Source organism: Scatophagus argus, chromosome 1 (assembly GCF_020382885.2).
Source record: "Scatophagus argus isolate fScaArg1 chromosome 1, fScaArg1.pri, whole genome shotgun sequence".
NCBI classification, from domain to species: Eukaryota; Metazoa; Chordata; class Actinopteri; family Scatophagidae; genus Scatophagus; species Scatophagus argus.
In genome coordinates, this window is record NC_058493.1 from 19,669,043 (window position 1) to 19,687,308 (window position 18,266).

Below are 18,266 nucleotides of genomic sequence, written 5' to 3' on the forward strand. Positions count from 1 at the left end.
GCCTATACATTCAGTAGTTAATTATATACTACATGATATTTTGCATTTCTTTTCAACCCACTACAGTCTGAACATATAAAACTAAATCCTATTCTGAGATGTTTTCTCCATTTTTAGATTCTGCTCATTTGCCTTGGATATTTCCCATAGCAATGATAAATGCATGATTACATATTGGCTCCGAGTCCACTTAACATCATAAAGGCCTGGACAAAGCATTATTGGCTGGCTGGAGTTCCAAATGAAAGAGGAAATGATTATGATTGATTAATCATTTAGCCCTTGGGTGTCACATAAAGCTAATTTAGATAGCTTAATTAATATAAGATTAATTGCTTTTGCACAGTCCAGTCAAGGTTAAACTGTTGTTTAATAATTTTTATTGGAGAACACTCTACCTCAGTTGTCTTGGCTCAGCTCGTTCTGCCTGTCATCTAACTTAATTGTGTCGCTCTTTGTGTGACACATTCAAGATATTCATCGTGAAGTGCAACCACAGTGTGTGTGTGTGTGTGTGTGTGTGTGTGTGTGTGTGTCTGTGTGTATTTTTGTATTTTTAAAATGAAACAGTATTCATGTCACATACAAAACAGCAGTTCTGGAGAATTTTCTCCTACTGAACTCTCCATTTTGCAGCTATTACTGGCACAAAATTACATAATGTACAGTAGATATCAATATGGTGGAGAGTGAAGTCAATAAGTAGTGACAGAGAATTTTCCATTTAGTTACCTCCATGCTCCGGTCTGATAGTCGGTAAATATGGTGGAAACTTTCTCCTTCTCTCTGCCAGTTTACGCAGACTGGAGTAAGCTGGGGCAGCTAAATGTGATTTATTTTCACTGGCTTATAGCATCTACACCTCCACCTTTTAGTCAGAATTTTGAATTTAATAATTTAGTCTCACTCTGACATAATGTTTTGAATTTTAATGCTGTTGGCTTTTATGAACAGAATTAAGTAGAACTGCTACCCATGCCTCCCTTGTATCTCATGCTCTTGAGATATAATTACATGTCCAGCTGTGTAACTGACACAATCTCAGCTGCCCATTTATTGCCACTGGAGTGAGAAAGATGTCAATAAACATCAGGGCTTTTGAAGCTCTGATCATCACACCGTTAAAGCGGAGCAGACAAATGAGAGAGTCTGGCTGATGCAACAGCTTGAAAACATTGGTGAAACTAACTTGATGCCTCTCAAACGTCATGTTTCTATAGAAATTAAGTTTCACTACATGCATTAGAGGTTGAACATTTTATGGGACAGATCTGAGACCACATCATTCATGAGTGCATGTATTGTAATCTCCAAGCACAGTCTCCATATGAATGTATTTATAATATGCAGCAAAGTACATGACAATGTAATACACAGCCGTAACTGAACATTTGCAGCTTAGATTCTATTTTTATTTTTATCTGGTTGTGTTCACATTGAAGGCCTTTGTTATTTACATATTTACCCATATTTTCTTCATATACCCTTACAGTGGGATGCTATCACAGAGATGGATGAGCAGAACAGACCTATTCACACCTTTCAGGTTTGCCATGTAATGGAGCCAAACCAGAACAACTGGCTGCGGTCTGGATGGATCCAGCGGCAGGCTGCACAGAGGGTCTGGAGCACAGCACTTGCTCAAACACATACTATAATTTCTTTTAAAATCTTTGCCAGATATTTAGGCCAAATTCTTCTTCAAACAGGGGGACGTTGTGAAATCGTCTCAAAGATGTTCTATAAAGTTACAAAAAACAACCTCGCTCTGATAGCAGGGATGATTTCTGATTTTTGGACATGAATCATAAGCCACTTTCACTGTTATATTAACATGTATACCTCTGTTAGAAATTTTAGTCCAATAGGTCCTCTTCTAAATACAGAAACCGTTTAATTTCTGGCGAGACAATATGCAGATCAGACCCTAAAATGTAGTCCTGTATTTATAATGAGCTTGTGATAATTATGCCTGTCTGTGTATATTTTAACTCAGGTATATGTTGAGCTGCGTTTCACGCTGAGAGACTGCAACTCCATTCCTTGGGTGTCTGGTACCTGTAAGGAAACCTTCAACCTCTTTTACCTGCAGACTGATGAGCCACTCCCTGCTACAACACGGTTTCGGCCTTCTGACTATGCCAAGGTCGGTTTTCGGATCAGTATCGTCAGAAAGAGTTGCGCTACTGGTATCATTCAGGTGCAGTTACTTGAGCCAATAAAGACCTTGTTGTTGACTTTAAGGTGGACACCATTGCGGCAGATGAAAGTTTCACACAGACAGATCTTGGAGATCGTGTCCTTCGTCTCAATACAGAGGTCAGGGAGGTGGGGCCAGTGACACAGAAGGGCTTCTATTTGGCCTTCCAGGATGTGGGAGCTTGTATTGCGCTTGTGTCTGTCAAGGTAAGTGAACTTTGTGGTGTGACTTATGTTTACATGAACTGTACCCATGAACCTGTCAGTTTCACTTCTTTCTCAAGACTGCATGGCAGTACCTTCAACTTCTTGTCTGTCTCTTTCACACAAGGTGTTCTACAAACGCTGTCCATCGACTTTAAGGAACCTGGCAGCTTTTCCTGACACAGTGCCACATATGGACTCATCCTCTCTGGTGGAAGTGAGGGGTGCATGTGTGGAGAATGCAGAAGAGAGAGACACACCCAAATTGTACTGTGGTGCTGACGGAGACTGGCTGGTACCACTGGGCCGCTGTGTCTGTAGTATTGGCCATGAGGAGATGGATGGCTACTGCCAGGGTGAGAACTTATTTGGATGTTTTAGTGTGCGGATGTGTGTGTTTGTACTTATTTTAGAGCAGTACACTTCACCAACAGTTTATTAGAGCTGTAGATACAGAGAAGAGAAGAGAAGAGAAGAGAAGAGAAGAGAAGAGAAGAGAAGAGAAGAGAAGAGAAGAGAAGAGAAGAGAAGAGGTTGCGTCATATTAACAGATCCCTAGGGCCTCCCCAGTCTTCTGCAGGAGTTTGAGTTTGCAGACCTGCTACTCCCTCCTCTCAGATCCTGCATCCTTGTCTGATCCTCTCCATCCGCATCTCTCTTCATCTCCTCCTCGCAGCTCCACCTCTCTGTCATCATCTCATCTCGTCTCTTGTCCACTTTGTTTACGCTTCACTTACACCCTTTTCTTTCTCCTCCGTGTCTCTTTTCAGTCCTCGTGTTTTATTCTCACTCTTGCTCTCTCTCATCACCATCCCTTTCTGCTGTGCAATCAAACAATGTGAATATGAAGAAATTAGTGTATTTTGCCAAAAATTAACAGACATTTCAGAACTGTTATTTTGGCTTTCATGAGGAACTTGCTGGACTCTGGGAAAGTAATGTCTTTTAATAAGCTGTTTTCGGCTATATGTCTGTTGTTGATAAATATCATGCAGTGCTACATAAATGCAGCAAATGCAAATTTTGATAAATAACACAAAGCTTTTATAAAATGCTTTCTGAGATGTCTCCTGCTCATTTGTTTCAGTGTTGCCTAAATGTAGCCCATTGTCAGCAAAACAGATTAAGCAAAAAGTTAAAGTAACTGTTGAGTTGTTCCTGATATAGTCTTTGGCCTGGTTTCTCCTTTAGACTGTGCAGCCAGACTGAGGACTAGCTTGCTAATTGCCTCCATTTGTTAGATTCATAGCGACTTTAGCTCACACCTAGTCTTTTGAAAAATTGTAATTAAGGCAGGTGCTATATTGAGCCACACTGCATGATTACAATTACACTTGCTACATTTTAAGGCTTACAGAAGCCTCAGCTGGTTGGGGTGAAATTTGTGCAGTACCCCTGTGGTGATGTGGTTACTTGGGTTATTACAGAGAGAACTCCAACAGTCATTAGCACAGCTGATATGTAGGACAGGCTGCAATATCTCCTTTATTTGCTCCTTGGGTGTCATTTTTCTTATTATCTTCTTCTCTTTTATCTGTTCTTTATTTATCTTTTATCCTCTCTCTCAGTCAATTCAAAGAAGCAGTTAAACAACACAGAAGTCTGTCCTGAGAGATTACTGGTGAGGCAGTGGCTTAGGGCCCTCAGCGGCCCTCTTATGTGTCCTACATCTTAACTCCCTAGTCGATCTGTTTGGTTGACAATGGCTGCGTCTCTCTATTGTGCTGTAGTTGGGACTGTGTCAAGTGGCTATAGGCAGCCATTACAATAAATGGATCAGTAACTCACTGAGCAGCAGCCCACTTGGAGCTTGGAAAGTGATGCCTTTATTGATGTCTATTTATTCACTCATACGTATTGTATATTCTTCAAACAAAAAACAAAGTTGTCAGACAGACGCCTCAAACTGATATTATCAGTGTAACGTGATTTTATATTGCACTATTTATGTTGTTATATAGTACATTTCCTGCAGTATCAAAAGCCATTTATGGATTTCAAACAATTCCTAATCCTGTAGATGAAACAACTGACAAATCAATGTATTTCTTCTCATTGATGCAAAAATCATGTACTGAATTGGACATTGCAAAAGACCGCGAGTTATTATGCCACCCTGACACCCCTGGATAAATTTTAATGTAAGAGAATTGTAACATGGTCCAAACATTTAATGTTGCACAATATGTTGTATATGTGAATATGCTACTTACTTGGAATGACCAGATTCACACTCTTCTCTACAATGCCATTGTAGCATCTTGGGTAAAGGAAACCAGATATGGTGATATGCTTTATTGTTTTGCTGTGAGCTATAGTCAGGCTCAGACATGTCCAGTAACACCTATCAAGGATGATCTGCTGATGATGACCTGCTAACATTAAGCTAAAAGAGATGATCATTAGTAACAGCACAGTACGGCCTTGCAATTAATGATTTATGACTTTAATGATTTAGGACTAATTCTTTAATCTCATCAGTAATTTTCACAGGTTTCACAGACCTAATTCCATAATGAAGATGTGCACTTTACAAGTACTTGCAGGAAGTTTAGGCATGAACTTGCGATGACTTCTGCTTTCTCCTCGTTTTCATTTTGGAACACTGCTTCAAAGGGTGCTGTGATCAAAGCTGTCTGAGAGGCAGCATGGGGAAAGAGCAAAAGAGGGAGATAGAGCGAGAGAGAGCGAGAGAGAGAGAGAGAGAAGGGGGGGAGAGAGAGGAAAACCCCAGTGCTCCCAAATATAAGCAGAGCTCTGCACTAACACGTCCATCTTTCCCTCCCAGCTGCCTAAACAAAGGCATCAGCGCTTATCAAACCCTGCTCTCCACCCCAATAGCATTCTGCCAGACTGTTTTGACATCTCAATCGAATGCTTTATTATGCTATTCCTTTCATTCAGTGTCAACCACAAGAGGATTACTCAGAGATAGGCTGGTTATATCATGACCTAGATAAGGCAACATCATAGTGCTAATGCTATTTGTTCCGAATCCTTTCGTCACACCATCACATTCAAAAGGAGGCAGTGAACTGTGGGGGAAGCTAATAGAGACATCTTTCTGAATTTCATCTGAAGCAAATAGATATGCAGAAAAGACCAAAAGCCCACCGGTAGTGATTATGCTCAGTAGCAGAAAAGTGTTTTGTATTCAAATATTTTGGTTTCAAGAAAACCTTCTGAATTACATTTTTTGCAGCTAACATCTCCTGTGTTCATTAAAATTTTTATTATTGTTATTATTATTATTATTAATAAGACAGCCATGTACGCTGTACAGTAGTGAGGAAGCAATAACACATTTTCAAAAATCACAAAACATTATCAGTGTTTTTCCTTTCCTTTTTTTCCCCATGACACATTCATGTCAGAGTTCTCCAGAAATCGACAATACTTACTGTAGCTTGTTCACTCATGGCCTCTGCAAGAAAAGTACAAACTTTTGATCTTAAATTCAAGATTAAAGTGGAATCAAAGTGGAATCAATAGGAAATCAATACATTCTCCTAGTAATATCTAAGTCACCATGCCTCTCTTGTGTCCATGAAGGACTGTGTTTACTCTGGTCTCTAATGTAGCTCAGCCAGACTAGAGCATCATTCATTCTCTCTGAACTTCCCATCTGCATATCAAAGCTGAGAGACCAGGGTAAACATAGTCCTTGGCTCCATCTGTTTCTGACAACGTAAAGCCAAGAGAAAACTTCCAACTCAAACACAAACCCAAACAAATCAAAATGTCTTAGTTGGCACAACATTACCTTACATATGTGCATTTGATGTACTTCCATTCACTGAGTCCCTGTAGGTTGTCCATTCACACTCAGATAGCCTTCACTTAACCTGAAGCCAAAGTTTAATCACGGCAAGGTGTTTTGAAAAGTATCTTTTTTATGTTCCTCTGATCTATATTTGTAGGGATCAAACCACAGTTCAAGGCTATTGCTGAACATAGTGGAGTGCTGAAGGGCCAAACGCTCCCCTTACTGGCTGGTGGAGACTAATTCAGAGCTACAGTGGGAACAAGACAAATCTGATCTGCACGCTCAAGTTTTATTTACTCTTTCCCATTCAGACAGACTTTCCTCTGTCCTGGTTAGTGACAGGCCACTCATAACCATTAATCTAAAACGGGGCACGTTTGATACACTGACTGGGCTGACAGCATTCTATGAGCCAATGGGGCTTGAGGGTTTGAATCGTAGGGTTGTGTTGTACAAAGTGGACTAGCAATGTAGGCTAATGGTAAGTAAACTTTCACTATACACACCAAAATCTTTCTGAATAACTTTGAGGTGAGAAATAAGCAACCCAGTTGTTGAATCTTCACTTTATTTACTTTATTCTACGACATCTGATTTAAAAGTTGAAAAGTGCTGACTTTTATGAGGCAGGAGCACTACGAGTATAGGAGTTATCCTGCTATTAGTTTTAATTTAGGTGACATCATTATACATATACAATCATACATTATACAAAAATAATAATAATAATAAAGCAGCACTCTGTTCTTTGCATTGATGTTAGTAGTAGCTATCTAGGTTCCGTAAACTATGATTCAGTGGGTGCTCAGAAGCTCACATTTTATTTGTGCTTTAAGCTGTGCATGTTCTGCTGCCATGTCGACTGAAAAATGGATAACCTTTTCATGCATTTTTCATCTCAAGTTTAAGTTCAAGTTTTCTCAAGTTTAGGTTAGCTTGGTTGTTACTATAACAGTCTTTACAGCTTGTTGTGCTGTCCCCAAGTGGCTACACAATTGTTAATGTGACTTTAAGTACTAACACTCTTCCTGTTAAGAACCATAGTGTGACTTTTTGCCTAACAATGTGACTGCAAAATGAGATTAACAAGAGCCAGAGAGAGGCTGTTCCATAGGATATATCATCAAGACTGATAATATGCTAAAGTCATCATAAAGAGCTATTAAGCTATTCAAAGTTAAGACGTTAAGACAGTTGATGAGTCAGATTAACAGGCAACTATTTTATTATTTTATTTTGATTGGTCATTTTTGTCATTTCTCCACAAAAAAATGCTTAACATTTGCTGCTTCTCAAATTTACCAATTATCTTTGTCATATATGATATTAACTTTGGACATTAGACTGTTGAAATGATTAAAACAAGTCGTGTGAATCATAATAACGACTATTTTTCACTTCTTTCACCATACTATTCACAAATGATTAACTAACTTACGGGTAATGAAACTCTTAACTGGTGAAAGATACGTCTTTGCAACAGTTCTGTATGTACTTGTGGGAATGCATATTTTTTTTCCTTTCATGAATAAGAATGTGTTCCATGACAAAAACCCAAACAGTGAGGGTAAGCAAATTGATTCTCATTATGTGTCTATGTGTTTGTGCGTGAGATGCTTTCAAACTTTTTGATGGAAACAGTGGTATAAGTAGGCTATTGTAATTGCTTTTTGGTGGTGATCTTCCCAGTGTATACCAGAGAGCAGGGAGCAGCTGGAAATTCAAATGAATCTGTGTGTTTGTTGCCTTTGGCAGAAGCTCAGCATAGGAGGAAAGTAATATCCAAGAGAATGAGGGACCTCAAAAATTGGAAACAGGGTGACAAATTACTCTTCTCATGATGAGTTAAGCAGCAACATGATTTTAGCAAGGATTTCTGTTTGTGTGTCAATCTTTCATCTCATTCCATTTTACATATCTTTATTCTCAATTATGTCCACCTGTTTATGAAGAGTGTTTTCTCCTCGTCTCTCTTTCTCTCTTGCAAAATTCCTTCCTCGTTTTTGTTTTACTGTGCCATGTCATCTTTCAAAATGACCATTCTCTCTCTCATTGAAAAAGATTGACCACTGCTGTTCAAAGAAATACTGTGACCTCTTTCAAGGAAATACAGCTGGGTGAAAATAGAATGTAAATAATAAAAGGCAAATTTGAATGGCTCAACAATTAGTCTGTCTCGACATAAGAATTGCAGATGTTCTGTAGAATTTACACTGTGTGATTGGATGCAAAATGTTTACACAGGCTCCGCTTTTTATCCAACAACTAGAAATACTTCCATTAGTGAATTCATGAAAGCATCTCAGTTAATTAATATGAGGCACTGGTTGTCTTGGTTAGACAGTCAAGCTTGTGACGAAAAGCGTCAGCTCAGTCCTCTGGCATCATGAATCTGGGTGGGGAAAGTGATAGGCAGCTCATTACCATATTGAGCCCAAGTGTGGGCTCAGTGGGCAGTGGATCAGACTGTGGTTATACTGAGCAGCTTTCAGGTGTGAATGTGTGACGAACGGGATCAGAGCGCTCTTGAGAAACAGATCATTATATATATATATATATATATATATATATATATATATATATATATATATATATGACGTGCACACACACACAGCAAACCCGGGGCAGTGGGCGACCGCGTGCAGCGCCCGGGGAGCAGTGGGGGTTAGGTACCTTGCTCAAGGGTACCTCAGCCATGGACACCGGGACGGGGAATCGAACGCTGGTTCACCGGTTACGGGTCCGACACCCTAACCGCTGATCCACGACTGCCCCAATATATATATATATATATATATATGACTGAGGATATATATGACTGAGGATTCCATTTATAGTTCCATTTATACTGACATGGATGTCATCATACATGTTTATGTTGTTAGAAACAAGACACGAATTTCATTTAAATCTCTCATAGTGGGTTTATCATTAATACCATTTTGCTAGCTGAAAGTTCAAAGAACAAAGTCAGACACATTAAAAGTAGTCCAGCTAGTCTATTGTTAAAAGGATTTGCCAGGCTGGTGTGACAGCCTACACTTCTACAGGTCCCTGCACAACAATTTATTATTATCAGTTCAATGAACAATTGGTGATGCTATGACTATAAACACTCACAACACAAGTTTCTAGCCTTGGGTAGACGCGAGAAACAACAATCTAGCCTGGGGTGAGAAGTCTAACCCTCATTCAACCAGATCTTTCCCTTGAGTCTTGATACTTCAGATACCAGAAATACTGCATCAGTTGGTCCGCATTACAGTGTGAGGGATTTAGCGCATCTACACCTATTGAACTTATTGAATCAGTATCTCCATTACTGCATGACGTACCAGGAGCAATTTGATTCAATTTACTTTATTTCAACAGGATTAGCCACTCAGTAACAATAATCCTCTTCAATGAGTCCTGTGTGCAGCGCCGATTACTGGGTAGCAGCTGGACATCATTCATGTTACACAGGATGAAACTTATCACTGTGTAATAAAAAGGGCTAATATCAACAGGAGGATTAAAGTGGTAATGTTTCTCAGTGGAGGCAATAATGCAACGGACAACAGACTTATGTAATAAGATTTGTTACTGATGATGTGAGAAAGAAAAGAAATAAATGTGTCTCATTTATTACATCTTTTTGTGCTTCCTACTTATAGTAAATGTGAGGAAAATACTGTGAAAATGTTAAAAATACAAAATCCTTCTGGCTGTCTGCCATGAAGTCTTGATTGAATAATAATTCCCGATGTGTTACCATTTTTCCCTAACACCTCATTGTCTGTCTTATAACTGGCATACTAATATGATCATTTTAAAATTATTACCCGACCCACACACATATATTCTCACACAAACCATGCTGCAATAAAATGATCCCCAGATTTCCATGATGTTATATAATTACACTATTAGTTTTTTATTTTTCTCCACTGAGATAAGTCCGGGGAGAAGGAGGCAATCTGCAATGTATTTGCCATCTTCTGATAAGCCTTAAGGGAAACAGCGAAGGAGAGGAAAGCAGGAGGAGAGACGGGAAAAGGAAAATTATTGGAGGAAAGATGAAAAAAGGTGAAAACTGTGGCAGAGCACAAACAGGTGGAGAAACAAATTGAAGAGATAATGAAAGGAGAGTCGGTTGAATTGATGGGAAAAAAGAAAGGGAGAGAACTGGAAGAAGTAATGAGGTAGGAAAGTGAACCAGAATAAAGATGGAAAACTGAAGAATACTCAGGCCAGCAGAATGGATCGTGTAAGTTGATTGAGATATTAGACTGAAAGCAAGCTAAAATTGCATTTTCATAAATGCATTATTTGTATGTTAATAGCTCTTGTTAACCTGCCTGACAAATGATGAGAAAACTTCCCTGTCTGCATTCAAGGGAATCTGAAAGTGGGAACTCTATTAAAACTACAGTTTAAAACAAATGGACTCCAGTCTTTTCTGAAGCTTAATCATTTATATAATCTAGTACTCTTTCCCATCTCATTTAACCTTCTGAATTCCTGAATATTTTAGTTTTAAAGCCTTAAACAAATGGGGTGTTCAGTTGGTTGCAATCTGCAATCACACTCACTGCTAAATGCCACTGAATGCTACACACTGGACCTCCAGTGTGGAGGGTGTCTTTGTTTTCTGTTTTTGTAGAAACAGACAGTGAGATTGTGGATGTGGCAATTTTAGAAGCTGTTAAGGTTAGATTAATTTGTCTTCTGGCATTAGTATTGTGATGTGATTGGTGACTTTTTCAATGAGTTAACTAAAATTACTTTTCCACTGTCTTGTTAGCTATTGGAACGGACAACGTGAGCTGTGGTGAATGTGTTTCAAAACATATTTATATTTATATTTATATTTATGTGGATGTTTGGGACTATTTGTTCATTGAAGGAGCATTACAGGTGTGTACCATTTGATCATAAGCATGTGGCTTAGAGAGCTAATAAGAAGGTTACAGTGATCCATAGCATCTTATGAAACAAGGTCAGGCCACAGGTGAGGAGAGAAGCAGCTGGGGTTATGAATTAAATGTATGTGTGCTGATGGAATTGCAGTTGCACGAGGAACATTAACCTTGCTGACTTCCTCCTCTTCCATCTCTCTTTTTCTCTCCAGCTTGTAAGCCGGGCTTCTTCAAGGCGTATGCGGGGAACACTAAATGTTCTAAGTGTCCTCCACGTAGCTCCAGCTATGACCAGGCCGCCACCATCTGTCACTGCGACAAAGGTTTCTACAGGGCTATCAAAGACTCCTCCACCATGGCTTGCACAAGTTAGTCATTTCCAGAACTTTCTGTGACAGCTGAGACATTCTTAGTGTCTGTTTACATGTCTATAATTTATTTTAGTCTGTGGTGTCATCTTTTCCCCATCCATCTGCTCATATAGCGATATGATTGAGCTAAATTAAATACATGCCTCCATTACTTTATGCCTCCATCTCAGGCATAAAGCACAAATCTGTTTTGATGTACATCATTCTTAAACATGAAATACTGAATACTGACAGTTTTATCCATGAAATTAACAAGTAGAATGCTGCAATGAAACACTTAGGGTGCACCCACACACAGATTTTCAAAGAGACACTCTCCTTCAAGTCTGAACACTTTGCCAAATCTGATGTAAAGTTGTGAAAATCCAAAAAAAAAATACATCAGAAGTGTGTTCCTTCAAGGAAAATGACACACAGGCTGTTGGAATGGAATACTGCAGAAGAAACGGAAAGCCAACCGCTCATACACCCACTCACACACACACAAACACACACACAACAATTTCAAATTATTCTCACTTGCTGCTAAAGGTCCTTTAAGTGTCAGATTTTTCTGATCATGTGCTGTTATACTTACATATAAACTGATCAGCTGCAAAATGAAAACCATTTGCTGGATATTTTTTGGATCCCCCATGTGCCTCCAAAACAGCTCTGACCTGTCAGGGACACTGGACCTCTGGGGGTTTTGTTGTTGTTTTGTGTTTCTGTTTTTGTGTTAATTTTATTCATTTCACCTGTCAGTGGTATTAATGTTGTGGCTGATCAGTGTATATTTAAGTATACACTCATACTGATACTTACAGTGATATACTTAAAGTAAGATATTGATATCTGCTGTGTTGTATGTATTTTGTCCCCTCTTGTATTTATCTCCCAGTAGTCAAACCCCTCTCTCTGTGTTATGCTGTGTTTGTACCGATATAATCTGTACACATAAGCTCTCTCTAAACAACTTTTCTTTCTCCTCAGGGCCCCCATCAGCTCCCAGGAACCTGGTCTCATTGATCAATGACACAGCTCTCTTGCTGCAGTGGATGCCTCCTAGTGATACGGGAGGCAGGAAGGACATCACTTACAACATTCTGTGCCAGCGCTGTGGTGCCAGTGACAGCAGCATGACACAGTGTGAGCCATGTGAGCCGGACCTGCGGTTCGTCCCGCGACCCCTCGGTCTGACCGGTACCTCTGTGGCAATACTAGATTTCGCAATGCACGCCAACTACACCTTCCATGTAGAGGCTGTGAATGGCGTCTCTAGTCTGGGCGTCGCCACACGCTCGCTGGCAAATGTCACCGTTAATACACACCAAGTTGGTGAGTTGCAATGCTTTTATTGGCTTCATCGTTGTAATTAAAGAACTTTCATTTCACATTGGGTTCAAAATATATTATAAAGATTAATATTGAAAACTATTGTTTTTAGTTGCAGCCACAATTTTTATAATTACATAAATCAATTTTAAAAACTTTTTACAGAGCTGAAATATTACATGGTAAGCTTCAAACCAAAACCTGCTGGCATGGGCAAAATGGCCATCTGGAATTTCCCCAGTGGACCATTCAGCCTGTGGGATAGCAAAAAGCTAAGCAAAGCTGAGAAAAAAAATTGTTTACAAACTTGCAAAAACTAGCAGGTTGCAGAAACAACATGAGTTTTACTTGTTCACAAATTTGTCTTGCCACTCCCCAAAAATACCCACCTCATCTAAGTCTAGTCTGCATTTCTTACAGTGGTCTGTTCCTGTTCCCACAGTTTACTTTTTCTGTATTGGTTGGAGTATTTGGACATGAATGACTTTGGTTGTTACTAAAAAGGAGAAATTTTAGTTGAGAGAACATCTCCAGTTTATATACTGCATTTGCTCTTCTTTTGCTGGACGGATTGTTGTGGGTTAACGTTCAGCGAGCCATATTAAGGTCTGAAATATTAATAAATATTCAGTTCACATGCTTATGTTTTACATATGCATATTCTGTAGTTACATAACACCTAATGCCTGCTTCAGTACTGTGTTTGGGAGCAGATGATGAAGATATTTATGCTACAGTAGCAGACGGGTGTTTATTTACTCAGCAAGATTTGCCTTCCTCAGCCCTGAGCACCCTGTGTCTCCTTCCACAGTCTCTGTCTCTTCATTTACCTCAGTGTGTCAGTAAGTGATGCATATTTCTGAACTGAATACCTGACTGAGCGACTGTGACCTGAACCTAATTCTAATTAGTGAAGCCTGTCTGACCTGAGGTCAACTACAGCTAGCAGCACTCAGCATCTTGGGCTTGAAGAATAAGAGACCTGAGTTCAACTACTAAAACTTGAACTTGAAGATTTTAAGGGCAAGAATATTGATGGAATAATTGATGGAAAGTTTGAGACGAGGGAAGGAGAGTGGATTAATAAATTGTGCTGGGTATGTGCAATTTTTTTCCCCTTTCAGCATGTGCAGCAAGCCAGTGTTGAGATGAAATTCTGATGAGAACAAGGCAGACGCTCTCCAGTCATGACTGGCTCAGATATAGAAATAAGGAATTGAGATTTGGGTATATCGGTTCTGAAACATCTTTTTGTGCAATAATATGTTGCCATCTGCAGCCGAGTGAGTGGGACGGTCTTGGGGGTAGAGAGTCCACACTTCTCTCCAGTTACAACATGACTCACCTTGGGCCTGATGAGCATGGACCTTTCTCCTTTGCTTGAGTATTTTGAATAAAATTTGTTTGTGAGTTGTGATCAAGGCCTGATTGTAAGTTTTGATTGTGAGTTTTGTCCTCCCGTCCTCCCGTCACCAGTGGCTTGTCTGTTGTTGGCACTGAGTCCACCAACCTTGGTACCCCCTTAACAGGGCTCCTGATGCTCCTGGGTCGATTTGGCTGCCAAGAGTTTTAAAAGCTTGCAGCCTGTCTGCTGTAGGTTATTTCAGTTTTGCTGTTTCTGTTTTTACACAATAAACATGTAAAAACAACAACAACAACAACACTAAAAAAGGCAGAGATCAGCGTTCATTTTTTCACTGCTAGCCAAGTGAACAGCTAGCTCCCTGCAGGTTGCTGTGGGACAGCCATGACAGGACAGGAGACAAGAGGAGAATGGTGCTATGTCATTCAAGTTTGTAATGTGCCAGTCAAGCCATATAATCGACCTACGCACGTATATTGCAAACAAGTATAATGCTGACCAGTTTCACTATCTTAGATTAGCTTGTTAGTATGCTAATATTTGCTAATTAGTACTAAACACAAAGTATAGCTGAAGAGGATCGTGATGTTGCTCATTTGTACAAATATAAAATAAATACAAATTTGGCCCAGAGGTAGCACTCATTTTAGAAGTCATGGTGACACCAAAGTCAGTAGGACTTTTCTCCTTCTGAACTAGATTTTGTGGCAATTTATCCAATATTTAGTGAAATAACAGTCTGTTAAGCATGAGTCAGATTTGGATGTGAAAAACAATGCCCATGTGTGCAGCACAGAGGTGGAGGGTAGCATTCAGCAGGTAGCTGTGTCAAAAGCAGTCAGACGCTAGATGAGAATGGAGCAGCGATGGCGTCCACCACTAATGAAGGAGTCAACAGTTTAAGTGACAGCAATAAACAAATAAAGAGTCTGTGGAAGGAATAAAAATATATTTTCATGTTTGCTTGTTTGTTTTTTTCAAGAGTAATGCATAAATATTACCGTTTTCTAATGAATTTATTATCATTTCCCACCAACCTTTCTGCACTCATTAGCTCTCTGGAAGGATTTAGTGTAGTTTTGCTTATGCTTCTCTCAGTTCTTCAGCAAATATGATTTGTATGCTTGGCAAGTGAAAAAAGAAAAAGTCCCCAATCATCATATTATTGTCATAATGGCCTTGAATCATTCTTATTCAAGAGGATTTAATCACTTTAACAGTTATTTCTCTTGGCTAATTCTGCCCCAGTATGCAGTGAAAAATGCTGCATTAAAGTGGTATTTTTAGAAATGAAATGTTTTGCTGACAGGCTGTCACCGTACCGTGGAAACCAGATGTCAGGTGTATATGTGCCACTTTATACCCATCTCTCTGGCAGAGGCAGCTGGACTGATGGGAGGAAGTTGGAATGCAAAATAATCTCTGTAGAAGAGCAGGAGCAGCCTGTGGGGATGTTCTCATTAGGATGTTTAGAGTGGATTAACTTGTCAAACTGCCTTTCCTCCTCTGACATACTGTATGCACACACGGCCAGACGTGCCTGTAAACCAGCAGGCAAATAAGTTCGCAGATGTGCATTTGCGCACATGTTTGCTTTGTCCATGTACCACTTACAGCATTGCATATGGTGGGTGAGTCATTTAGCAGCTCTTCCCTGTTTGTCTCCCTCCCACACACACATCAAAGTAGAGAAGCCCCTTTGAGTGTCATAGTACAATCCTACAGTAGGTAGATATACTTCCATATGTAGCTATAAATCTGTTAGAGAGAGTTCAATAACACTTTCATTCACTGCTGTGATACAGCATAGAAAAATCCTGATTCCCTGTTTGCAGTTATGTAACTGTCCTGCATATTCTATGTGGGGGGAAAAAGACTAAATGAAAAAGAAAGTACCCACTCACTCTACACTATTCATACTGTCTGAATGCAGTTTTCCACAGCTCATAGTATACAATTCATAGCACTGCAATGTTGCAAAAGCACAGCTGTGCTGAATTCTTAAAAAATAACCCCAACAAACACAAGAATCTTCCAGGAAGCTACTAGACAATGCTGTCTCGATATTAGAAAATCTATTCAAGCTCCTCATAGCACTATATACCTCAAGCACTCCAAGCCTTACTCTAAATTCATTTGAGGTGGAACGTTCGTTGATTTGAGAGAAATGTTTTTTTGTTTGTAAATCTGTGCCAGCCTCAATCTGTTAAGATGGACTTGGGATGGACAGGCTTATTGCCACTTAACACACATGCTGCAAGGTGATTCAGATAATTGATTGTGATATTATGCAAGTGATGGAATAATAACCAATCAAAAGCAGAATTATAAATTAACTGGATGTTTTTGTGTGTGTGTGTGTGTGTGAGAAGGAGGAGGAGGAGGACAATTTATTTTCTGCTGCCATGCTATCTGTTTGTAAATTACAGATTAATGCCTCATTATGCTTTTAATTATGCTAAGCCTATTAATCAGAATTACTAATAATTACTCTTCCCGATTGCCTGTGTGCTTGTCTAACCTTGATAAGTTATAAAACTCAGTTAATCAAGATGCACGATCACTTTGTGTTTGAACAGACCGGAGTGTTCTTTGCCTTTGACAATACGACATACTGGAGTTATTGGTCAATTTTGCAGCCATAAGAGAACATCCCTTTAGTCATGGATTCTCAGAAAACTCATTTGATCATCTTGAATGCCCATTTATGCATTCTCTGCTTTGTTCACTTTTCAAGGCACGACGCTGGTTTTCTGCTTGTTGAATGTCTGTGTTTATGAAGACCGGATTGCTCAGCAGAGCGTTTCTCACTGAAGCTTCCTCCCACAAAGTCTCACAGCAGAATTCTACAAAGAGGCACAGAGAAATCAGTGCAAATGAAAAAAAAATGTGCTCGTACAGCAGCAGAGAGAGGAACACACAAAGATGGACTGCGTTAAAAGGAGTCCTTAAATAAGATTAAAAAAGGGGAAGATTGTGTGCTCGAAGAAACTAAAAGTACTAGCTATTCAGCCTTTTAAAATTTTGACGAAAGATGACACCTGAGAAGTTTGCACGTGTTTTTGTTTGCAGGACAGATTCGTTTTTGTCGTTGTGGAGCCTGAGAGAGTGAAACTCAGTTGAAATACATATCAAATGGAATCTCTCACAAAATGTCAGATTTTAATGATGCATTGAACCTTTGCTGAAATAATGGAATAGCTGCTGGTTTAATTTAAATCCCTCCAGGATTGTGCTCATTGTCTGTCCGTTCATTCCAGTCTCTGGCATTTGTTTGTATTGTCCTTTGACTCTAAGTCAGTGCACACACATTATATTCAGTAACACGTATGTGTGTCCTGTGCTATGTAGTTTGATTACAGCATCACACATACACCATGACATTGTTTTAGGATGGGCAAATTTTACAGCCCTACAACTCCAAGCTGACAATTAGCCAGTGGATGCTGTCAACATACATATTTCATGCTGTGTTTGTCACTGTTTTTAACGTCAGTCATTTTACTCATTCAGTGCTGTTTTTATTACCTTTATAATCATCTTCATGCACAGCCAAGAAACCACAATTTGAGAATACACAAGTGCAAAGCAAAAAATTAACTGTGTCGGTTGCAGCTTTTTAGCAGACACATTCCCTCAGCATATTGCGAGGCTGTTTAGTTTAGTGTAGCTTAATAGCCGCATAAAAATGTTGGACAGGTTGGCAGAGTTTGTTTTCCTGCAGTGTTTTGAGACTCCGACTTCTAGTTTGTTCTTTCCCCTCAAAAAAAAAAAGTGCAAACTGTGCATGAACAAAGAATTCAGTCAGGTTTTGTTAACACTTGAGTTCCACTTGGTGCTCTGGGTCTTTGGAGTTGTGTATAATGTAAGCCACATTAATGTAAACAACACATGGGATTAATTTTGTAATCCCATTTGGGGATACAAACCTGCTACTAGCATATGGATCCACTTATAAGAGCAATATTAAATTATTTATTCAATGTATAAATGTACACTGTGCTGTAGATGTAAATGTGCCGTACAGTGGATATGTTGGTTCAGATGGAAAGGCTCCTGGGAGAGGTTTATGTTGACACAAATCTCAAGTTCACTTCATACTGGAAATCACTGGTTGTTGACTTTATTATTATTATTTTATGAATTCC

At 39.3% G+C, this 18,266-nt stretch overlaps 1 protein-coding gene across 1 annotated transcript in view; it reads left to right on the forward strand.

Annotated features, from left to right (window-relative positions):
• Nucleotides 1-1,492: 1,492 nt before the first annotated feature.
• Nucleotides 1,493-18,266, forward strand: part of LOC124059744 (ephrin type-A receptor 6-like) — a 28,166-nt gene continuing 11,392 nt past the window's right edge. Inside the window, exons 1-6 of the mRNA XM_046390034.1 lie at nt 1,493-1,621; nt 1,997-2,146; nt 2,245-2,406; nt 2,531-2,759; nt 11,283-11,438; nt 12,414-12,758. Coding sequence (XP_046245990.1) covers nt 1,511-1,621; nt 1,997-2,146; nt 2,245-2,406; nt 2,531-2,759; nt 11,283-11,438; nt 12,414-12,758 — 1,153 coding nt within the window. The 5' untranslated portion in view covers nt 1,493-1,510. The remainder of the gene's footprint in view (nt 1,622-1,996; nt 2,147-2,244; nt 2,407-2,530; nt 2,760-11,282; nt 11,439-12,413; nt 12,759-18,266) is intronic.